General features: G+C 35.1%; 1 protein-coding gene across 1 annotated transcript in view; it reads left to right on the forward strand.

Annotated features, from left to right (window-relative positions):
• Rpgrip1l (RPGRIP1 like) overlaps nt 1-25,497 on the forward strand; it is a 92,502-nt gene that overhangs the window by 1,852 nt on the left and 65,153 nt on the right. Inside the window, exons 2-8 of the mRNA XM_090357634.1 lie at nt 755-846; nt 3,514-3,658; nt 7,078-7,376; nt 11,861-11,963; nt 13,435-13,578; nt 21,352-21,457; nt 23,895-24,041. Of these exons, the coding sequence (XP_090213760.1) occupies nt 762-846; nt 3,514-3,658; nt 7,078-7,376; nt 11,861-11,963; nt 13,435-13,578; nt 21,352-21,457; nt 23,895-24,041 (1,029 nt within the window). The 5' untranslated portion in view covers nt 755-761. The remainder of the gene's footprint in view (nt 1-754; nt 847-3,513; nt 3,659-7,077; nt 7,377-11,860; nt 11,964-13,434; nt 13,579-21,351; nt 21,458-23,894; nt 24,042-25,497) is intronic.

A 25,497-nucleotide genomic window follows, 5' to 3' on the forward strand; every position in this document is an offset into this window, starting at 1 on the left:
GCTTGTCATCCTAGACACTTTTGCTAAATGTTTTTAATGTGCCATTTCACTCACTCATGGAATAACTGTGAAATAGGTAAAATTTACTCTATCTTAGAAATGAAAACACTGAAACTCAAAGAGATTTGCATGACTTGACCAACTGCTAAATGATATAATAACTGTTTGAATCAGGTTCTTTTTTTTTTTTTTTTTTGGCCAGTCTTGGGCTTGAGCTCAGGGCCTGAGCACTGTCCTTGGACTTTCTCAAGGCTGGAGCTCTACCACTTGAGCCTCAGCACCACTTCTGGCTTTTTTCTATGCATATGGTACCGAGGAATCGAATCTGGGTCTTTGTGCACACTAGGCAAGCACTCTACCACTAGGCCAAAGTCCCGGCCCTGAATCAGGTTCTTGACCTAGCTTTTTCTAGGACCTCCTTTGTGGAGAGGCATTCGAAAGGAGGTATTTCTTCAACTTGGAAAAGTTTATTTTGTTTCAGATAGAGGAATAAAAAGAGAAAAGGATGAATGATAATCTTACCTCATTTCCTAAGCAAACTGTAGAAACACACTGTTGAAAGAGACATCGTCTCCATGATTGAATGCAGTATTACTTTTAGAATAGAAGCTTTCATCTTCTTCAAGCAGCACATGTGGGCAATAAGATGTCCATTAAAGTTCTAGTCCCCTATTCATTTTATTTGGTTCATTCCATTGCATAGTTAATGTAATAACTTGGAAAGGGTTCGCTTGAATTTTCTTTTTTTCCACAGATAGGCCATGTCTGGTCCCACTGATGAGACTGCAGGAGACCTGCCTGTGAAAGATATAGGTCTAAACCTCTTTGGAGTGGGAGGGTTACAAGGTATGGCCACCTGTTCCTTATTACAGTTATGAACTTTGATCAGTGATTTCTTTACTTTTAATTTAAAGTATTTCTGATATTCATACAAGCCAAACCATTTAAGTAACTATATAGCTCTTGATTGGACTAAACAAAATGGAGAGTTAAGAACACATATGGTATTTTACTGCATGCATCAATTATCAACAGCTCATAGCAAAGGCAAGATCCCCCTCTGTCCTGATAAAGAATTGTTATAAATCATCTTTTTAAAATTCCACACATCAGGAGAAACTACATAGAGCCTCATGCCTCCAAACTGAATTGCCTGGTTTAAATCACATTCACCATTAAAAACATTTCTTTTTGTTTAAATTTTATATAGGCGGAAATGCCATATTTAAAAATTTTTGCCTTTTAAGTAGAGTATCTCAAAATGGCCTGTTTATGCAAGTGATAGTGACTTTTCAATCAAATTAATACACATTAAAGGTTTTCTTTTTCCTTTTATCATTTAGTTGTTGCTGTAGAGCTAAAGAGCACTTTCAAATTGAGAAAGAAAAGCACCACTTTAAGAGCAATAGAGTACAGAGCTATGTTTATGTTTGTATAAACAGTATGTCATTCATTCCCTCATGCCACTAAATTTGCCATCAAGAGGGCTCAGGATTTAGAATATTCCACTAAGGAATCTTCATGTACTTTTTTCATCAGAAGAGTGTATAAACAGCCGCATTTACCTCAGATAGGTGATCAATGTGTTATTCATTGACAAAGATGAGGGCTGGTAGTTTGGCCTAGTGGTTAAAGTGCTTGCCTAGCGTGCATGAAGACCCGGGTTCGATTCCTTGGTACCACATACATAGAAAAAAGCCAGAAGTGGTGCTGAGGCTCAAGTGGTAGAGCTCTAGCCTTGAGAAAGTCCAAGGACAGTGCTCAGGCCCTGAGCTCAAGCCCAGGACTGGCAAAAAAAAAAAAAAGATGAATATGATTATGCAGATTTTATTATTAAAAGCTAAAAATGTATAAGATTTGCTTATACAAAGCAAGTGTCAGATATGTGGATGAAATTTAAATATGCAAAGCATTTATTTTATTTAGATACTTTGTAAGTTCTTATCCTCAGCTATCAACCATAGGATTCTTTTTATGTAAACCAGTGTCAGAGCTTAAACTCAGGGCCTTGTGTGCAATCTGCATGCTTGCTCATGAGCCACAATTCCAACCAGGAAATTTTGCTGGTTAGTTGGCAGGCTATTCAGTGACTCTGATGTTTCTGCCCCACTGGCTTTGGACCTCAGTCTTCCCAATCTCAGCCTCTCCAGTAGCTGGATTACAGATATGAGCCAGCAGTACATAGGAACCACAGGATTTTAATCTCCAAGTTTGGTATTTGTTTCTACTCAAGAATATGTATTTATAATTGACATACTACATGATAATATGGAAAGTAATCACTTATTAAAAAGATACATGGTTGGGCCAGGAGTTTGGCCTAGTGGTAGAATGCTTGCCTAGCATGCATGAAGACCCAGGTTCAATTCCTCAGTACCATACACATAGAAAAAGCCGGAAGTGGTGACTCAAGTGGTAGGGTTCTAGCATTGAGAAAAAACCCAAGGACAGTGCTTAGGCCCTGAGCTCAAGCCCAGGACTGGCAAAAAAAAAAAAAAAAATACATGGACATGCCGAAAGGGTATAAAACTTTTTAAATATGTGAAATATCTTACATAGAAATGAGTTGATAAAATTTCAAATTACGGTCTTTTATTTTTAAAGAGGGGTGTTTTTTGGTTTTGTAATTTTTATAGTTTATTTTCTATAACCTAACACTCATATCTTAGAAAAATATCTTAATCATATTGTATCACAAAATTATTCTAATGCTTGTTTGGGGAAGGAAGGAAGAAAAAGAGGGATAGAGGGAAGGGGACACAGAGGGGAGAGTAAGAGAGGGGAGGGGAGAGGACGGGAGGAAGGAAGGAAAGAAGGAGGGAAGAAGAAAATGCTTTCAGGTACTATGACTTTTCCCTGGAGCGCTTGCAAGTAAATACAGTGTTTGTCTAATAGATACAAGGTTCTGCATCACCAAGCTACATCCCCAGGCAGAATCTGACTTTAATTTTTATTTATTTATTTATTTTTTTTTTGCCAGTCCTGGGCTTGAGCTCAGGGCCTGAGCACTGTCCTTGGACTTTCTCAAGGCTAGAGCTCTACCACTTGAGCCTCAGCACCACTTCCGGCTTTTTTCTATGTATGTGGTACCGAGGAATCGAACCTGGGTCTTCATGCATGCTAGGCAAGCACTTTAACCACTAGGCCAAACTCCCGGCCCCTTTAATTTTTATTTTTCAGAATATAAATTTAAAAGTCTAATCAGGACTCCAGTTTATAATCTGAAAATATAATGATTTGAATACATGTTAATGAATACCATTGATATTTAGATCCCTAATTCTGTTATGTGGATCCCTAATTCTGTATATAAAGTATTACAAAGGTTTCATTCTCACCTCAAATTGTTGTAAACAACACTAACAACATTTTCTAAAGAAATCACAAAGGAAAGAAGTCATAAAGGAAAAGAAATCTGAGTATATCAGAGGTTGTTTTAAGATCAGCAGTTAGGACTTTTAGAGGCAGGCTATTTTATGTAATCTCATAATTAATTACCTTGTATTTTTTCAGAGACTTCCGCACCCCGCACAATGAAGTCCCGCCAGGCAGTGTCACGTGTCAGTCGTGAGGAACTGGAAGACAGATTTTTGCGTTTGTGTGATGAGAACATTTTACTTAAACAGCATGCCCGTAAGCAAGAGGATAAAATTAAAAGGTTATGATAAAAAGCTTTTAGCTTTTTGTTTTCTTGACTTTAAAGTTTGGAGGATATGCATTTTTGTAAACTTAATTGAAAACCCCACCTTCAATCTTTTTTAGAATAGCAGGTTGTAAATAAATAGAATTTTTAAAAATGGAAAATCTTATGAAGTAGAATAATAAACCAAAAGATTGTATGATGTCTGAAGTTACTATTTGAAAAAGAGCTAATAGCTAAGAGTGCCATGAGTATATCATATCTATAAATAACTTTTGGTTTAATATTTATGGTTTAAAAAGCAAATGGCTAAAGCATCTGTTTTTTAAATGAGACCCTAAAGCCCTTTGGACTCCCTTCGTGTCATGATTGTAAAGGAAAGTTTTAAAAGCTAATTAACTATTCCAACTTGTTAGAATGCCTGTTCCCTTAAGATTTGGGATTTATTAATGAAATATCATTGCAATCTCTGGAACATATTTAACTTTGCTTGGGTTAGTCTCAGTTCTATATTTATATCAAAGGGTCTCTACTGTTTCTGCAAAAGTATATTTTTACTTTTGACTTATGATTTCAATTTTGACTTGTATATATCTTATGAGTAGTTTTTCTTTAGTCTTTCTTACCTCTAATACTTATTTGAAAATACCATGCCTATATTCTAAATGTATGGAATTAGAAACAAAAAAAGTGCATGCACATTTCTAAACATGAGCAATTCTACATTCATATTCTTGTTCTAGATTCAAAGAAAGACAGCTATTGAAGAGAGAAGATAGGATTGGATTTTTTTTCTGCTTAGTATTCAGCCTGAGGAAGTGATTTCCAGTTTACTTTCTACTCTGAACTTTATTTTCCCACCCAGAACCTAATTTGTTTTGCCCATTCTGGGCTGGAACTCAGGCCTGGGTGCTGTCCCTGAGTCTCTTTGTACTCAAGGCTACCACTCTACCACTTGAGCCACAGTGCCACTTCCAGATTTTTTCTGAGAAATTTATTGGAGATAGAGTCTCAAGGACTTTCCTACCTAAGCTTTCATCAAACCAGGATCCTCTGATCTCAGCCTCCTGAGTAACTAGGATTACATGTGTGAACCACTGATGCCTGGCTTTTAATTGATTTTAAGTCACAATAATGACTATTTTAAAGAGTTACCTGATTCCCCTTCTCACCAGTACCACTCCTGTGCTAGCCAGGCAAAATCAGTATGTAATCTGTGATCTCTAAACTTTGTGTGTGTGTGGGTAATGGGGCTTAAACTTGGCCTGGGCAGTGTCCCTGAACTCTTTAGCTCAAGGCTACCACCCTACCCTTGAGCCAAGCCCCACTTACTGTTTTTAGAGGTTATTTGGAGATAAGAGTCTCAGGTCCTTTTGTGCCGGGCTGGCTTTGAACCTTGATCCTCAGATCTCAGCCTCCTGAGTAGACTAGGATAGAAGTCAATTTATATATAGATGTTATCTCTCTGCCATTAAGATATGGTATGTTAAAGTTTTTTTTCTTTTTCTAAGCTATGAAAATGTGACCCAATGAACACTTTGATCCAAAGCTCTGAATTACTTCAATCTTATGCCACTGATAGTAACTTAGATATAAGGGTCAGACTATCTTTACATTTACCCTTAAGTTGTATCACTTTCTCTTATGTAAAGGCAACACTTTTTAGACTGGTTGTGCAGGTCATTATTTGTACTCTATCAGATCCCTTATGATTCATTAATATCACAAAATAATCAGATCAAACAAATATAGCATATTTCCTTTCTGGATAAATATAATCTCTTGCTTCTGGACAAAGAATGGTATTTGAATATCACGTAAAGATTTGCAGGTACACTATTTCTGTTTCTCTTGCCTCAAAAATTAGTCCTCCATTTTTTTCAGATAGTGACCTCTTTTTCAGATTAAATCTGTCTTTTCAAGTCTAATCTGTATTTCTATATCAAAGTCCTTCTTTAATACTTGAACCAAGTATGTAGGTTGATATCTCATTTGAAACCCTGTTTCTAAGGATAAGTCTTGGGATGGGCTTGAGACCTTAGTTCAAAGCACAAGTTACAGTGGGGATTTTTTAGACTATGATGCCTTGCCACATTTCCCAATGATAGATCATTCTGTGGATTAGGCAGAAAGGGAACTAATCATTGATTATTTTACTGGGATGTTTGTGGTACTCTTGAATCTTGGTTTTTATTATCCTGTATCCCTTATAAGTTACACTTAATGGATATGCCTCAGGGGAAAGAGAAAACAATCTTAACTGATTATGTTATGCATAGCTCTCCCTGATGCCACATGCTGTAGGCAGAGTAGCCAGAAGTGTAGATAGACATGTATTACTACTGCATTTACAGAGGACTCTGCTTGGCAAGGGTGGGGGAGGGGAGGGGTTGTTCTATGACATCCCAAAGCTATTAAGGATTTTTTTTTGTTCTCATAAGTAAAAGCTTCTGTCCATAACCATGCTAAAATAAAGTAACTCATTTAAAGAAAAATGAAGTGTTTTTATTTTCAATCTCCTGTCTTGGTCTTTATAAAAATAGATTCACTATAAACCAGAATCAGCTATTGAAGATGTGCGACCAATTTTGTAAAGTCTTGAACTTGTGTCTCTCATCAAAGCCACCTTTTCTTTCTTGTCCTGCCAAGATTTTTCCATTCACTGTCAGGCATGTTTTCCGTACGTGTATATTACATCACCCCCATGTGCCCTTTCTGTCTTTTGTTCTGTCTAACCAGTTTTTATCAAAACTTAAAAGAATCAAAGGTACAAACTCCTGTGATGTCAAAAGAACAACATATATCTAAATTCAAAAGTAGAATTAAGGTGATTTTTTTGGCATTTTAATTATTTTCTGCCACTAAACAGATATTTCTCGATCACTAAACATTTAATGGCATATTTTTGTTTTATTTGAAATTTTTATTGGGCTTTACATGTGTGCATCAATGAATTTTAACATACTTACATTTTAATATTTCTTAGTCCTACAGAAAATGGAAAGAATATATTACATAAATGCTTCACAGTCTTAACACACTTTTCAAAAATTTTAACTTACTGTGGATTGCAGTTATAACCCACCACATTCACAATCTATAACTACATTTTAAGTGCATACAGCATTCCTATATAAGGTCATGCGTTAAAAATTGCATTTCAGGAACATATGGAGTAAATATGTGTCCTCTCTTTACTAACCTTAAATGATAAGCCTTAGGAAACTGTTATTTGTCAGTGCTATAAAGCAGATTGTTGCCCAGTGGTTTCAATTATCATCAAAGGATTCTTCACAGGCAGTAATAGTTACATCAAAACCTGAAATTTATTATTCAGGTTCTGCACTGAAGTCTTCACAGTGATTATGTTTCTTTCAACAGAATGCATTTTATGCTGACTTCTCACATTCCTTTTCATCTTTTTATTATTTCCCTAGAATGGCCACCAAGTTAATACGGTTAGTTAATGACAAGAAAAGATATGAGCGGGTTGGTGGCGGCCCCAAGCGGCTGGGACGAGATGTGGAAATGGAAGAAATGATTGAGCAGCTGCAAGAGAAAGTTCATGAGCTTGAGAGACAAAATGAAGCCCTAAAGAACAGACTAATTTCAGCCAAACAGCAACTGCAAATCCAGGGTTACAGACAAACTCCATATAACTATGTTCCATCTCGTGTTAACGCTGGGCGGAGAAAAGCAAATGAAAATACAGGTTTACAGGAATGCCCCAGGAAAGGTAAAACAAGGCTGTGTTCATTCAGTCTCAAAAGTCTTTTATTGTTCTATGCAGTCACAAAGTTTATTTCTGTGTTATTCTTGTTTTTAAAAGTCTTCAGAAACAGAAAAATAGAGAGGGGTTGAGGGCTTGCTTTTTGGTGTTGTGGAGATTATTTTATTAATGGTGATACCCTATAATCCCAGCTACATAGGAGACAGAAGCAACAGAATGGTGATTTCAAAGCCAGCCCAAGACTGTATCTCAAAAACAAGAATGGTGAAGCACTTTACGTACATGCTATAATATCAATCCCTAGTATTTCCAAGAGCAAAACTCATTTTGCTCTAGATCATTTTCAAATTATGTTACTGTTTTACTAAACAAAGTATTCTTTCTAATACAAGTCATACAAGATACATGTGTGAAAATGAATACAGTGAGTTGAATTTGAGTTCTTGGTTCTGTGCTTACTAGCTGGTAAGCTTGGACAGTCTATTAGTTCTCAATTTGAGCTTTCTTTACATTTTTAAAATAAAAAAAGAATTGAAGTCAATGACGATAAAGATCTTAAAATCTCTAAAAATAATCTCAGATCTCTGTTTATTTTTTAAATTGATAATACCAAACTTACTCAAGATACAAAATGATTTAATTTTGTAGACAGGAATCAATAGTAAGCCTAAATTGTTTCTATCCTCAAACTGTCTATAATGAAGTTAAAAGTAAATAACTATATTAAATAATGTGTTTTAATTGCAACTACTAGAAAAGGAAATAAAATGTTAACGCTAATTGATTTTTGTTTGGAATATGCTTCACATAAAGATCAAACAACTTTAGAAGTACAAAAAAATAATGTAAAACTTTAGTTTCAATTCACTGAGGAACAAAAAAGAACACCATATGAGTAGAAAGGGAGAAAAATTTGTTATAGTTTTCTCTCCAAATCAAAATGTTAACACTATCTCCTCCCTAGATAGTGTTCCTTTGAAGTCAATAGGGCCTCCACACAGGCAGGAGGCAGCTGCAGGATGAAAGGGCTTGGCTCTTCCTAGCTATGTGAGATTGCAGTAGACTTTGAATATAATCAAAGTAAGCATAATGAATTATAGAAAATACCTTATGCCATTAGTTAACTTTGTATGGAGGCAATCTTGAGCACTCAGCCTCATTTTCCCCATCTATGAAATGGAGTGATAAGAAATCAGGGTAATGTAGCTCCATTGTAACATATTTTAACTTTAAAACAATCATTCTTTCTGAACCTTAGTTTTGCTGTCCATGAATATAATTGGGCAAGTTGATATATATGGCCTGCAAAATCTTTTGTACTACAAAAGAATGTGAAAATGTTAAGACTAAAATGGCAAGCTGACATAGTTTATATTATAATTTAAGGAAAAGATCAATAAAAGTTTCCCTTTCATTATATAGCCATGAAGCAACAGTAATATAAGCAAAGTTTATATTACTACTTGTGTTCTCTTGGGTTCTCTTGGGGATTCAGAACAGTTGTTGGATTTTGTTTTTTGTTGTTGTTCTTTTTACTGTTCAAGACATGGGAGTTCACAAAGCCTTATATAGCAATGATGATATTTTTTCTTTTTTCTTTCTTTCTTTTTTTTGGTTCTGCTTTTTTTCTTTCTTTTTTAATTTAGTGCCGGTCCTGGCCCTTGAACTCAGGGCCTGGGCATTATCTGTGAGAGTTTTTGTATAGGGATAGTACTTGAGCCACAGCTCTACTTCCACCTTTTTTTATTCTTGGTGATTAATTGGAGATAAAGAGTCTCGTGAACTTTCCTGTCCATGCTGAGTAGTTAGGATTACACATGAGAGCCATTGGCTCCCAGCCCAATAAGTACATCCTTGATCACTCTTTCTGAGTAAATCTGAGGCATCATTACCAAATTTGATACCTTTGCAACCTTTGTAGATTCTTTACGACTGCCAGTGAGGCTGGAGCTTAGGCCAGATTTGTCAGGAGTATCTCAAAATGCCAGACCCTCTCTGACCACAACAGCCTGGACCCTCGAGCTGCTGTATGAATACTGTTGTTCTCTATTTGGTCATTTGGAGAAAGAACTGGCTTAAATGTACTAAATGATTTATAGACACATTCTTATTGTGAAGGACCAATGGAACAACATTTTTTGTGTATCTTTTAGAATGTAACTACTATTGATACAGGATGTAATCCCAGCACTTGGGCGGCTAAGGCAGAAGGATCACAAACCAAAGGCCAATTTGGGCTATAGAGTAAGGCCCTGTCCCCCAGAACACACAAATAAATATTTACAGCATGCCATAAAAACTGTAGATTTTAAGGTGCTTAGGATATATCCTGATACCTCACTTTTCTGAGTAGAAAGAATCATCTCTGTACTTCCATATCTTTTTTTGTCATAGTGGTATATAGCAGGGTTACAGTTATATTCATAAGGTATAGGTAGATTACTTCTTGAACATTGTTACCCTTTCCCATGTTTTCTCCCATTTCCCCTTCCCCTCCCTCCCAGATTGTAGAGTTCATCTCCAACATATTGTCTTGTGAATATTGCTGTTACACTGGGTCATCCTTGTCATTTGACTTATCATCTTGTTTTCCCTTCCCTTCCCTGATTCAAATAAGCAAATAAATGTATGTACAATGCACCAGGTACCAGTCAGATAAAACAGCAACAGAAGATACACCATAAGAGGAAGGAAAAAGGAAAAGTAAAAAAAGGGTCAAAGAAATACCTTCACATAGAACATTAAAAACAACAACCACAAGATAAATCTCTTGTTTCCCTATCCTGAATTTCATTTTGCTTACCTTCTTCCAATATGACTATATGCACATAGCTTTTGAGCTATTGTGCTTCTCAGTTAGGAAAATCCTAGATGCATACTAATTATTACAAATGAGGAAAACCATGGAGCCTCCGTTCCTTTGGGACTGGCTTACTTCGCTTTTTCCAAGTCTTTCCACTTCCTTACACATGGGAAAGAGTCAGATCTTTCTGATGGGAGCATAGAATTCCATTGTGTATATATACTACATCTTCTTGATCCATTCATCTTCTGTTCTTCCATAGTCCTGGTCCTTGTTTACCTTAAACGCTAATGGTTTGATTATTTTACAAAGTATCTCATATATTTGTTTTAATAATGGGACTATTATAAACTTGCATGTAATTACTTTTTCTTTTCTTTCTTTTTTGTCAATTGTGGGACTTGAACTCTTGGCCTGGGCGCTGTCTCTGAGCTCTTCAGCTCAAGGCCACCACCCTACTCCTTGAACCACAGTCCCACTTCTGGTTTTCTGGTGATTAACTGGAGATAAGAGTCTCACAGACTTTTTACTGCCTGGGCTGGCTTTGAACCATGATCCTCAGATCTCAGCTTCCTGAGTAGCTAGGATTACAGGTGTGTGCCACTGTGCCAGCTTATTTTTCCTTTTAAGAGACCAGGTCTTCTATGTTGCCTACTTCACCCTTGAACTACAGGCACTTGCAGTCTTGCCAAATCAGCCTGCCAGTAGCTGAGACCACTGGTGTGAGCCATATCCTGTGCATATAACTATTTTATAAAAAGTTCTAGGTGCAGCAGGGGAATGCTTTATTCAAAGGAATCTTATTGACCCTTTCTCCAAACACCTTTGTTTAAATATGGATTTTCTTAATGAGATGGAATAATAAAACAAACTACAGGAAACAAACTTTGATAGCTCTTTTCCTCCCTTCACCCTTTAATATGTTTCAGTCAATGATTAATTTAAAAATCAAAAACATTATCAGAAGCACTAAAAATAGTCAAGTTTTTTTTTGTTTGTTTTTTGGGTTTTTTTTTTTTTTTGCCAGTCCTGGGCTTGAGCTCAGGGCCTGAGCACTGTCCTTGGACTTTCTCAAGGCTAGAACTCTACCACTTGAGCCTCAGCACCACTTCTGGCTTTTTTCTATGTATGTGGTACCAAGGAATCGAACCCGGGTCTTCATGCATCACTAGGCCAAACTCCTAGCCAATAGTCAAGTTTTTGATAAAAAATACTTCAGCTTTTCTTTGTGAAGACCTGAGCTGATAACAACAGGAATTTATATACATATATATATACATATAATTTTTTGTCTTTTAATTTTTTATGTATTTTGTAGTATTGAGGAATTGAACCCAAGGCCTCATGCATGCTAAGTCAAGCACTCTACCACTAAGCCACATTCCCAGCCTCTACAAGAGTTTTAAATCTTTAATTGAATCAAATTTTTTCTAGGTAATTTGCTTTGTAGATTGAGTGTTACATAGACAATACTTGTTCCTGCATTTTATTTAATATCTACTGGTAGCTAGAATCTAAAATCCCCTTTGTCGGTATATTTCTAATCTTCATATTATAGAATCTTTGCACATGTCTTTTACCTAAGAAGAGATTTTATTACATTATAAATACCTTTAAGATAATTAAAGCAATGATCCTTCTTTTCTACCTTCACTTCTGTAGTCATATTTTATTGCTTTATTTTTAGGTATAAGATTCCAGGATGCAGATATACCAGAAACTACACAACCCATGCTTACAAAATATGGCAATAATTTACTTGAAGAGGCCAGAGAAGAAATAAGAAATTTGTATGTATTCTTTTTCATGGTCATTTTAGAACTTCATTTGTTGATTATGTCTTGTTTTGATCCTTCTTCTTCCTTTATTGTAAACAAGATTAGAGTATGTATAAATAATTTGCTAAAAAGAAAAAACAGCTAGTTCTGTGGAGTAATACCAGGCATTATATGGCATGCTTTTAGTAAAATAGGGGAAGTGAACACAACTTATGCAACTTCATCAATGCAAGGATTTATAATCATCTGACTATAATTTGGCCACTAAAGAAATGCATGTAGCTCAATAATTTACAATGATAGACACATCAGAGGTAACATCTTCATTCCCAGAAAAACACCGATTTATTTGGGGGGTTTTGTTTTTGTTTCTGGGTCAGTTTTTCATAGGGAATAAGGATTGATATAGCAGAAAAGTTTGGAGTTTTCAGACACATATGGATTTCAGATTTTGTTTCCTAGTCATTCCACAGTGCTTACATTCTTTATCATGTCATAGCTGCAAGAAAGTTTCTTCTGCCACATTTAGCTTTGTTTTCCAGTTAATCAAAACCTCATGCTTTCAGTGTCTGTGAGTCACACAAATGAAGATAAAGTTCCACCTTATCTATAGGCCTTCACCTGGATCATCTTTAAGGAACTACACTGAAGAATGAGGGAACCGCATGATAAAAACAAGTTTCAAACCCTGGATAGTTGCTTAAGAATAAGGCCTTAAAACACTTCTTTTTGAATATATTATCAATTACAGTAATGATTAGTCTATAAGAACATAAGAATAGTCATAATCTTATTACCTGTTAATCATTTAAAAAGCTAGGGTAGAAGCCAGGCTCAGGTAGCTCAGGCCTGTAATCCTAGGTACTCAGGAGACTGAGAACTGAAGATCGAGGTTCAAAGCCAGCCCTCGCAGAAAAGTCTAAGACTTTTATCTCCAATGAACTCATAAAAAACTGGAAGTAGCTCTGTGGTTCAATTGGTAAAGTGCTATCCTAAGTAGAGAGTCTCAGGGACAGAAGCCAGGCACTGAGTTCAAGCCTTACAACCAGCAAAAAAATAAATGTAAAGCAAAGGTGAATGTGACTTTCTGAGGCTCATTGCCCTGGAATACGGCCAGGCATGGAAAAGATAAATGTGTGCCAGAGATTATGTTTGGCAAATTTCCTGCCATCTCTCTGATGTAGGTAGCAATGCATATATAAAAGGAGATATTTAGATTGTGTACAGTAAATGATTGATACCTAATTAATTGAATTGAACCAAAGCGTAGTCCACTGCTTTCGACATTGTCTTAGTTAAAGCAGTATCTTGAATTGTTTCTTATGTATTTCTAAACAGGCACATTCAATCCATTATTCTACTATATGCAAAAGCAATTAAACTAAAACTTCTATAGTTTCTTATAAAATACTTTTGGTACTGATTTTAAATGTTACAAATTTTTCCTCAAACTACAAATTCTCATAATAGTTCTTTATTTCAGAGAAAATGTTATTCAGTCACAGAAAGGCCAGATAGAAGAGTTGGAGCACTTGGCTGAAATCCTGAAAACTCAGTTGAGGAGAAAAGAAAATGAAATTGAGTTATCTCTTCTTCAGCTTCGAGAACAGCAAGCCACAGATCAAAGGTATGCTAGAACAGAAATATCACAATAGGCCTGCTGTAAACCTACTAACTGCTATTTTTCTTAATCTTCCTTGATTTTCAGCAGCTTCTAACTCTCATCTTTCTGCCTATATTTGTGGCATTTACCATAAAGTTGATAATTTCTAACTGTAGCTACCAAAGGAAATATAAGTCATAAAAATCCAGCAGTTGACATACTTCGTATGTAAACTTACCCTTTTTGAAGATTTTTTTTCCACGCTTAAAAAGGCAGTACATTTGTGTTTGCAGGTATTTGGAGTAGCAGTTTGTGATCCTAAAAGCTGTAAGTGCTCATGATTGTCAAAGTTTGTATGGAAATGTGTTGATTGTTGTAGATTACAGGGAGACTCCGTCATTTCTTACATTTTTGACATTCAATAAAGTGTAAACTTTCATTCATATCCTCCTTTGTCATTTAAGACTTTGTTTACCATATTCATTCTTGAATTCTCTCTCTCTCTCTCTCTCTCTCTCTCTCTCTCTCTCTCTCTCTCTCTCTTTTTCTGTCTCTCGTGTGTGTGTGTGTGTGTGTGTGTGTGCGTGTGTGCGCACACGTGCTTGCCTGCCTGCCTGCCTGCCTGCCAGCCAACCAGTCCTGGGCTTGAACTCAGGGATAGCTCCCAGGTCCTGAGTTTTTGTGCTCAAAACCTATGTTCTGCCACTTGAACCACCTCTCCACTTCCACCTTTTTTGGTTGTTAACTGGAGATGAGACTCTCAGACTTTCCTGCCCTACCTGGCTTCAAACCATGATTTTCAGTTCTCAACCTCCTGAGTAGCTAGGATTACAGGCATAATCTACCAGCTCCTGACAATTAAAGAATATTTATATTTTAATAGTTTTATATTTGAAAGATTGAAAATCATCTAGCAATTTTTTATTTATTTATTTTTTGCCAGTTCTGTGCTTGATCTCAGGGCCTGAGCACTGTCCTTGGACTTTCTCAAGGCTAGAGCTCTACCACTTGAGCCTCAGCACCACTTCCGGTTTTTTTCTATATGTGGTACCAAGGAATCGAACCTGGGTCTTCATGCATGCTAGGCAAGCACTTTAACCACTAGGCCAACCTCCCAGCCTCATCTAGCAATTTTTATTCCTAAAAAGGTATTTATAAAACTAAATTATATAAGGAAATCTGAGTATCTAGTGATATTATATACCCTCATAATTGGAAGAGCAACAAAAATATGAATGTTTTTGAGGATTACATTTAAATTAGAGAGTATAATTGAGACTCTGGCCTTAAACCAGTTTGCATGCCTAGTCATTAACCATGGTCCCCTAGGAAGAACTGATTTAGACTGCCTTCTTGGAAAACCAGAAAATGGTTTCTTGTCAGGAACAGTGCCAGAAGACAAACCTTGGCATTGAATATGGTATTGTAGTACAATTATCAACAGCCATACTTAACACATTATCTAGATATAAAAATCCACATATGCCAAACTCAAGCTTGTGGCCTATCCCCCCTGTTAGCTGTTAGGTACTAGTTATCAAGGACTCCTTTCTCTGCTATATTGCTTAAATTCCCAGATTATATCCCAGATGGATATAATCATGTCAGATCTAGACTTTCAGTGTGAATTGAAATGGAAATCCAAAAGTTCTTCAATGCTAGGATAGAGCAGTAGCAGCAGAAATAGTCAGGGACACATGCCAGCAAGAGGCATCATCAAATACACACATAGAAGAGTTTACCTTAAAATCCAGACTACAGCCTTTCTCAGCAGCTCTATTATTCACATACGAAGTTTTTAAAAAGCAGCTTTTTTTTTGTAATATCAAAAGTTAAAACCAGAAACAAAGTTCATAGTATAGGCAAAGGAAATCAGCTGGTAAAATTGAAAACTTACATGTTATTTGCTTAGAAGAAAAGAGTTCAATAGTAAATAGCATATTATTTCCTGAAATCATTTTTAAAACTAAAGAAGTAACTGTTCACATGTAACTCAAAATTTTGTGTAACACCAGTTTTTTTTTAAATGAATGGAAAACTATTGGAAACAATGTTGGAGAGAAAAACTTGGTATAATTTACTGTAGAGAAAAGTCATAAAATGAAAAACATATTTGAAGTTTTCCTTCATGGATACATTATTTTAGATTTGAAATTCTAGAAGTCTGATCTGGATGTTGGACCCCTTGTTCGCAAACATGAACCTAACATAGTTGCAATCTTCAGAGTGGCAGTGCTTCATATTTATGGCAGAAAGCCCTTTCATAGGATATTACAGAAACTCTCCATAGTATGTGTTTAATAGACCAGTTTGGTTTGGCATCAGCTTGACATAAACTTTTGGTTATCCAAATCCCTTAATTGCTTTGAAGTAAAAGCCCAATGCTGCTCTTTTTTATTAAAATCATGTTTTTTCCTGTTGTTGTGGTCTATTTTGGAAATCTTAGTTGTGATTTTTGCATATGTTCTACATAATGCCTCATTAGCAAAAAATCTTGTATCATTTACAAGTAGCCCGAATGTCTGTTGTTTTGAACAAAAATTCATATTAAAATTTAAACAATATAAAAATGCACATTTTCTGCTTATTAAAAAGGCTGTCTTAAATTAAGTGCAAAGGAGTAACCAGTGAACACATGTATATGAATGTTAAAATCAGAATTTTACCTTTTATTAACTTTTTCAACTCCAAAAATATTTACTCTTAGCAATATGTAATTAATTTATAATTTTTTTTTAAAAATAGGGTGTTTACCTTCCTAATTAAAAATCATATACCTTATTTCCCAGGGAAGGAATTAAACCCATATTTCAGACACTGACTTGCCCTCTTTACTTTGGCAGATAGACTGTCAAAACCTTAAAACCAAAGAGGCCTTTTGTAGCTATCTATGCATTATAAGAAACAGCTTGCCCTTGGAGCTCATTTCGTCCCCTCTTCACAGACAGGATTACTTCCTAAAACTCCAAGTTCTCTCCTATTTGTTTTTTGGTTTGGTTTTTTTTTTTCATTTTGAATAACAGCAAACATGAAAAAGTAGAAAGACTACTATGGTGAATTATTCACGTACCATTCATCTTTTGGTGTATCTGTCTCTAGTATAGCAGCCTTTTTCTGCATTCTGCATGCTGTTCATCAGCCCTTTCTCCCTTTACTCCTCCTCTCCTCCCCTCTTCTCTCCTTTTTTCCTGTCCTCTCTTTGCCTTCCTCATTCTTCCTTCCCCCTTCTTCTTTCCCATCTTTTCTCCCCTTTCTCCCTCCCGAGAGTTAGTTACACTTAATACTTCACCCCTTGTATACTTATGTAGGAGGATATCTTGGTTTCTTGAAGACACAACATTTAACAATCAACAACATAGTAGCATCATCTGATACATGCTCTATATACAAACTTCCAAAGGCTTTTGTAACTTGTTTTGTTTTGTTTTTTAGTAACTGGCCTTGTCTTGTTCTGTTTTCTTTTGATCTGGGATCCAATCAAAGGTCATGTGTTACATTTAATTGTCATGTCTTTTAAGTTTCCTTTATTCTAGAATGAGTCCCCTTCTTTTCCAGCCCATTGACACTTGTTTGCAGAATGCCCCTCCATTTGGATTTGTGGATTGCCCAGCCTCTTAATTTAGAAGACACATCTGGTCCTCTGATGAAAGTGATAACTGGGCCAGGAATAACTGTGCAAGCATTATTATGTAGGGGGGATGATCTGGCATTTGTTTAAAATAATCATTTCATTGTTGTTTTGAATAGCTTAGAAATTTGCCCTGTGACAGCTATTGTACTCAAATGCCATGTTTTTACCCTTGTGTTATCATTAATGTCTTTAAAAATAAAAACTCTTGACTGTCTGAATGTCCTAAATAACATTTTTTGCTAGTCATGGAGCTTGAACTCAGAACCTGAGCACTGTCCTTGTACTTTTTCCAGGCTAGCGCTCTACCACTTGAGCCTCAGCACTACTTCCAGCTTTCTCCATGTATGTGGTACCAAGAAGTGAACCCTGGTCTTAATGCATGCTAAGCAAGCACTCTACCACTAGGCCAAACTCCTGGCCCCTAAATAGCATTTTTTAAGATAGTAGCTTGACTTTTCCTTAACCAATAAACCTCAGAAATTATCACTATTAACTGTAACTAGTATATTAGTACATAATGACACTGGAGGGATTTAGAACTAAGGAACACCTTAAAAGACAAAGGCAAGGTAAAAAAAAAAAATGGAAAGAATTTAGCTCTTAAAAGTAGATTCAGATGTTATCTCCATTACTTAAGAACCCTGACCAACTTCTTTACTTCTCAGCAACCTGAACTGTGGAATGAATAAATTGACATGGACGAGTAGTTCTCTATTCTGTTAACAACTCTCTATTCTGTTAACAACTCACTTCCTCCCTAAAGTTGTTTTCAGCCCAACTTTAGAGTTCAAACACCAGTACTGGCAAAGAAAAAGAAAACAAAATGATCCTATATATTATAACACATTAGTCTCAAAATTAGTCCCAAAATGCTGCTGGGCACGGTGGCTCACACCTTTAATTCTAGCTACTTAGGACGCTAAGATCTGAGGATCGAGATTCAGAGCCAGCTTGAGCACTGAAACTCTTATCTCCAGTTAATCACTAGAAAGTGGGAAATAGGACTGTGGTTCAAGCCGTAAGGCAGTAGGCTGTAACTGAAGAGTTCAGAGACAGCGTCCAAGCTCAGAGTTCAAGCCCCATCACCCACAAAAGAAAAAAAAATCAAGTTGCTTCCCTTAGGTTTTTGTATTCCTTGCTCTAGTAACTGTTCTTTAAGGCTGGGGGAGGGAAGTACAGGGCAGGGAATGAAATATATGAAACTTTCAGCTGAGCAATGACTTTTTGCTTCTTAAACTTTTATATTAGACTATACATTTCAGAGCTCCACTGAAAGTTTTGCCTTCAATGTATCTAGGGTTTTAAGTTTCTGGATTTATTATGGCACCCAGTAGCAAAACTGGAGTCAAGTGTTTTCAAGGCTTCCATTAGAAATTCTTTTTTCAGAGTTTATTGCTTGACTGTTTCAAATTATATGAGAAAAACTTGGCACATGGGTTTTGGGGCTGGATTACTTTTTCAACATGAAATCAAATTTATTTTAGTTTGTTTTTAAACTAGAGATGGGCCAACAGTTCTTCTTGTAGTTTTTAGAAGATTCAGTGATAAATCTTAAATCATGTCTGTAAAAAAGAGAGTGCAAAAACAACGAGAGTGCATTTTCCAACTTAATCATTTATCGTTTTGTTCAAAATCCTTGATGAAAAATTTGAGAACTTTTACAAAGCATTTAATTAGTATGCTTGATATCTGTTTGCAAATTACTTGGCCATGTGTAACATAGCATGTACAAATTGGTGCATGGCTGTCAGAACTCATCTGAGTGTTTTTTCATGCAGTGTTCTTTTAAAATGTTAGCATCCTAAAGATTTGGTGTTCCATCATAGTGTGTGGAAGAGGGCAGCATTAAATGTGTTGTGGAAGTTGCTTAAAATATTGCTAATAAAATTAGACTTACATCTCTTCTTCAAAAGAAACCAACATAAGGTCTGCTCACATAGGCAACAGGGCCCAGAACTGTCTGCTTCCTCTAATTCCCTAATGCCTCTGATATCCTTCTCACCATCTTTGTTATCTTTATTGTGGCCTTTTCTGTCCTTTTCTCTTATTCTAGTATCAAATTTGGTCTTCGTAAAAATTAAGGATTGTCATGTGTGAAGTGTGACCTCAGTATACCATCTTTATAGATCAGACTGTAATTACCACATTGTTGATTTTAACTTTTTATCTCTGACCAGCACTTTTAGCTCTGTAAGTTATCCCTATCGTGTCATCTTTCCTCCAAAAAAACATGCAGCAAATATCATATGAAATGCCCATCACAATACTGAAAAATAATTATTAAAGACTTGTGGATTTTACTTTTTCTCAAAATAGGCACACTCTGGAAAATTGACTTTTTATTTAAAGTACCATATTAGTATTAGTATTTTCTAAATACTGTTTGTGCTGTATTTGTGTCTACCATTGGGAATTATTAATTTAAAATGCCTGATCATCTCTCTTGTCAGTATTACAAAAAATGGAAGCTACAGGGAATTTGGGAAAATGTTCAGCAAAGCATCCACAATTAAGCCACTGAAATCTTTTAAATTTACCTACTTTCCTTTGCCTTTGAAAGAAAATTCCAACTTTAAGCCTGTTTTTCTCTGTGGCTGAATTACTAAGAGATAATTGTTACTAGCATTAAGCTATAGTGGTTTGAAAAATACATTCAGTTTTTCTTGAAAATATCAACTGTTTAAAAAAATGTCAGAAACATTGCCTACCATTTAACCCCTGTATTGAAAAAGAAAAGAAAAACTTTGACATAACAAAATATGTTAAATTATTTGAAACATATTCGCTTTGCATAAGTGTCACTTGTTGCCAAATGGGTAAAACTGAATAATTCTGAAGAACACAATAAGTTAATATTTTGGCTTCAAACATTTTTCATATTTAGGATGAAGGCAGAATATAAATCTTCATACTTTAAAATACAATTTCTCTTCATATTATATATGTGAATAAACATAATATTGAGGGAAATACAATGAGTTTACTGTTATATATGTGTTCCGAACTGCTAGATAACATGTTTTAGACACATAATTATTTTAACATTGTGTTAAGATTGCACCCTGGGCAAGATCCAGGTTCTTGGACTTGTTTATCTTCTCTATGAGGACAACTAACTGTCCAATGCCAAAATACAATGAACTTTCAAATATCAAAGAGGAAAAGTAAGTATTTCAAGTCCTCAGCTGGTTTACAGATGTGTAAGCTTTGTAGTCCATTTGCTGGTTCCAGTAGGGCATTGTGACAATTTTTCCAATATGTGTTCACAAGATAAGTTTTGGAAGTAAAATCCCTTATTTTAAATACCAAAATAATTTTCTGAATTCAAATTTTTGCATTTATTTTCTCTTGGAAAGAATGAACTCTTAAAATCAAGCTTCACAGTTCTAAAAATATATTTGAATGTAAACCATTAAAGGCCTTTTTTGGTTGAGAAAATAAATGCCTTTTGAAAACAGGTATTCATTTAGATCTATGATTAACCTTTAACAAGATCTTCCTGTTAAATTCTACATGTGCTTTAATCTCAGTAGGAAAAATACAAAATAGTAGTACAGCATATAGGGTTTCTATATACCCTGTGGACATCAAATAATCTCTTACAGCTAAAGGCACATCTGCAACATATTTAAATGCCAGCTTTGGGCATTATTACTATAAAATGCTAAGTCACTTTTTTGGACATATTTTGAAAAGTTTAAACTCCACGAGGAAACTCCAATAAATGGCAATCTTATGATACCATTTTGCTTCAAGGGAAGGGTAGGAAAGTAAATGGCTATATTGTACATTTTCTTTTAGAGAAAAGTAGCATTCATGCTCATCCTCCTTAAGTAAGTGTCAAATGTAGTGGTGGAACATTGTTGTGCTAAAACTCATGTCTTTTCATGCCATCTTTCAGGATATTCTACAATGACTTTAAATTCATACTATTATTTTCTGTAGAAGTGATATTACTGTCAGGTGGCTCTGTTCACACACAGCCTGTTTATAATAGTTTAAGAATGACTATTGTTTTTTAATAATAAATGACTTTAATCTAAAAACCTCAGTGACTATATAGATATTTTGCATGTAAATTAACTTAAAAGTTGTGATTCTACCATAGTTTACTTTTCTTTTAACTTGAAATTTTTACTCTGTCTCTCTTAAATATAACTTTAAAGGTCAAATATTCGGGATAATGTAGAAATGATTAAGCTTCATAAACAACTAGTGGAGAAAAGCAATGCTCTTTCAGTAATGGAAGGAAAATTTATTCAGCTTCAAGAGGTATTGTGATAATTTATTCTATTATAATATATAGATGAAAAGGATCTGAAAATAGTATTAAGTTGTATTTTTATAAAAATTTATTATGCTAAAGTATTTAAGGTTGTTCATTTTACTCAATTGTGTAATTTCTGTTCACATATTAATTTTAACTTAATTTAAGAATTAACTGATTGGGAGGGGTAGAGGGAGGGAAATGGGGACAAAAACATGAGAAGGGGTATCATTGTGTGAGAAGTAATGCACTTACTACCTGACAAATGTAAGTGTAACCCTTCTATACATTAGCTTGACAATAAAATAAAATACAAAGGAATTAACTGATGAGTTTTTTTAAATAAAACACCATCTTATAAACATGTCTATCAAAGTATCTCATTCATTAAAATTTATCCTTAACCCTTTTCCCCAAGTTGATTATGGGCTCATATCACTGGAGATCGCACTAGATTTGTATTTTCTTTAGTTGTATTCATTTATTAAATATCATACATAGACCTGAATTGTGAATAGGTAATAGATCAGTAATCATATTCTTTTAAATCCTTCTTTGATGTGGGCTTTATTATGGTTTGGTTTGGTTATTTCGGTCATCACCATTATAAGAAAATAAGTGAGTAGCCACAACGTCAGCTGTCAGTATCTTTATTCTAAAACTTAACAAATCAGTATGGCAATACTTAGAGATTCTTCAACCTCATAGTTGTTAAAAATGACTGTCCCCACAGAAATTTGTCATCAGAGGCCTCCTATTTATTGGCACTGAATAATTAGCATGGGCTCTGGAATTAATGAACTGCAAAATATTCCAGATGTGCAGAATTTATACTAAGCATTACTTTCTTTGAAGTACTGAAGCAGGAAAGGCAATAAATTGCTATAAAGCATGGGGTCATCTGAAGCCTAAGTTCGCTATTGAATTTAAAAGTTCAGTATTTTTCAGCCATATTCTGTGTAAAATTTCCATCATGCAAGAACTTCCTTGAATAACTACCCTCCATATAAATGTGTGAGTTTGTATGAGAGGAGTACAGTAAGTAGGGATGATAGCATGATCTGCAGCTGGATAAAAGAAGTTAAAAGCAGTTTCTAAGATGAAAAATTAAGGAGTTAAGATATTTTAAAATATTCTTCATCAACGTTTTGACTTTAATAGTTACTTTGGGTATTTGTATAAATAACAACAATAACAGTATTTGCAAAAATACAGATGCATCTTTGGGGAACTGACACAGTGAGTTAAGAGGTTTAAGCCAAAAGCCTTAATGAAGTGAAGCCTACAGGAAGCTTGACAAAGATAATATAAGAATTCCAGAAACAATGAAAATTAAGCTGATGTAGCTAAATAGATGTGTTATTTGGGGGTTTTGTTGTTGTTTTATCATTACTATTAGTGTGCGTATGGTATTTTTGAGGTGAAAGATTAATTGATTTACTGTAGTAGGGAGGTTTCAATGATGCTGAAGTTTCAACTCAGGGACTCTCACTTCCTAGGCAAGTGCTCTAACATTTGAGTCATATTCTCTCTTCCCCAATCTTAGCCATATTTGTTTTATAAATTTTATTGTCATTAAGGAGTTATACTCATTACCTGACTTATGAAATGATATTACCTTAATTGAACAATGTCACTTCCTCCCTTGCTCTCCCCTAATTTCATCCTCCCATCCCTGTCCACAAGTTAATGTAGTTTATTTCCACTTGTTTTAAATAACATAGGAAAACTTTCCATAGAAGTCAAGTGACTAATTGTGTAATGAGATACTGCAGGTTATGGCCATAGAATCTCTATGAAAAGTCTTTTTTTTAAACCCTTATTGTAAAGGTGATGTAGAGAGAGAGAATCACAGCTACAAATGTCAGGTAAGGAGTACATTACTCTAAAAACAGTATGTGACATTTGAGGATATAAAATTGACTGTGGTGCATTTTCATGAATATATCATTTTTAAAATTAAGGGAACATTTTCAATTCAGTAAAATAAGCTCTTCTTAATCTGTCTATGGCCATACCACCCTGAACACACCCGATCTCATCTGAAAAATTTTCCTTAATTATAGAAAAAGTTAAATATTGAACTCTGTTTACTGGGTAAGATAACAAATTCTGTCAGTGCACATCAGTAGTCAGCATTTGTGAACCATACTGTAGCACTTTTAGACAACATAGCCAACTCTTATACCATAGTAAAAAGAAAAAAAGTAATTCCTAAAACCAATATATGTATTTTTATTCACTATGAACAAGTTGAAGACAAGAAAGTTGTAATGTGTGACTCTGGAATAAGATAAGAAGAAGAAACTAGTTAGGTTGACAGTGTTGCTGAATATTGAATAAGTAGCAAACTTGAAGGCAAATTCACATAGATAGCTATGGTAATTTTTTCCAAAGCATAATGCAAAAACAGTGCTTCAGTTTTTTCTTTTTTACTTTTAGAAACAAAGAACTCTCAGAATCAGCCATGATGCATTGATGGCAAATGGAGATGAGCTAAATATGCAACTCAAAGAACAGCGTTTGAAATGCTGTAGTCTTGAGAAACAATTACATTCCATGACATTTTCTGAAAGAAGAATAGAAGAGGTAAGCCCCCAAAAAGTATAGCCATTTGTTGCTTTAAAATTTTACTGCTTTGAAATTATACTTAAAATATTTCAAAATTATAAACCACATATATGTTTGAGCACAATAAAATATAGGGTTTTGGGGGAAGAGGTTATTGTTCTTTTGTTTTGGGGTTAATTCTAGCCAGTTTTGGGGCTTGAAATCAGGGCCAAGGCACTGTTTCTGCACTTCTTTGCTCAAAGCTAGCACTCTACCACTTGAGCCACAGCTCCACTCCTGACCTTTCCTGTTTATGCAGTACAGAGGAATCAAACCCAGGGCTTCATACATGCTAGGCAAATACTGTACCACTAAGCACATTCCTAGTCCCTAAAAAATATAATATATGAATAATATATGTATGCATAAATAAAATAAAATATATATACATAAAACATATGTTGTATATGTATTTCATGTATGAATGGCAAATACTTGGAAATGTACTGTGATCTACTATTTACTAAAGGATTAAAGATCCTTTAATAGGGTCGGGAGTTTGGCCTAGTGGTAGAGTACTTGCCTAGCATGCACAAAGACCCAGGTTCGATTCCTCGGTACCACATACATAGAAAAAAGCCAGAAGTAGTGCTGAGGCTCAAGTGGTAGAGCTCTAGCCTTGAGAAAGTCCAAGGACAGTGCTCAGGCCCTGAGCTCAAGCCCAGACTGTCAAAAAAAAATCCTTTCATAATATGAAAACATAATATTTAATGCTAATTTGCCTATGAAACTTAACTTTCTCACCTGTGACAGCTTCTTAGTCATTTGAAACACACAATATAAAAATGACATCTATTATTGAGGAAACAGTTATATACTGTAATATCTTCAAGTTTGTGAAATTATCTGAGCTTTCTTTCCTAAGAAATTTCTTAAAAATTTGCCTTTCGGGCAAGGAGTTTGGCCTAGTGGTAGAGTGCTTGCCTAGCATGCACGAAGACCCAGGTTCAATTCCTTGGTACCACATACATAGAAAAAAGCCAAAAGTCCTGCTGAGGCTCAAGTGGTAGAGCTCTAGCCTTGAGAAAGTCTAAGGACAGTGCTCAGGCCCTGAGCTCAAGCCCAGGACTGGCAAAAAAAAAAAAAAAAAAAAAAAAAAAATTTGCCTTTGTTGCTGTGGCTCAAGTGGTAGAGCACTAGCCTTGAGCTGAAGAGCTCAAGTACAGCACTCAGGCCCAGAGTTCAAGCACCATGACTGACAAAAAACATACATATATATGCATTGCATAGAAATATAAACACATACATATATATATAATATGCGTGGCATATATATACACACCTAAATTTCTTTGTTGACTCATTTGTTGATAGGCTTTTAAGTTTTTATATCTTGAATACTTTCATTAATGCTGTAAATAAACATGTATGTACATATAAACTTTCATTCCTTTGGAATTATACGTACATATACATTAAAAAAAGTGCCTTTCTC

This window comes from Megascapheus bottae, chromosome 24 (assembly GCF_031878675.1).
Source record: "Megascapheus bottae isolate mThoBot1 chromosome 24, mThoBot2.hap1, whole genome shotgun sequence".
Lineage (NCBI taxonomy): Eukaryota > Metazoa > Chordata > Mammalia > Rodentia > Geomyidae > Megascapheus > Megascapheus bottae.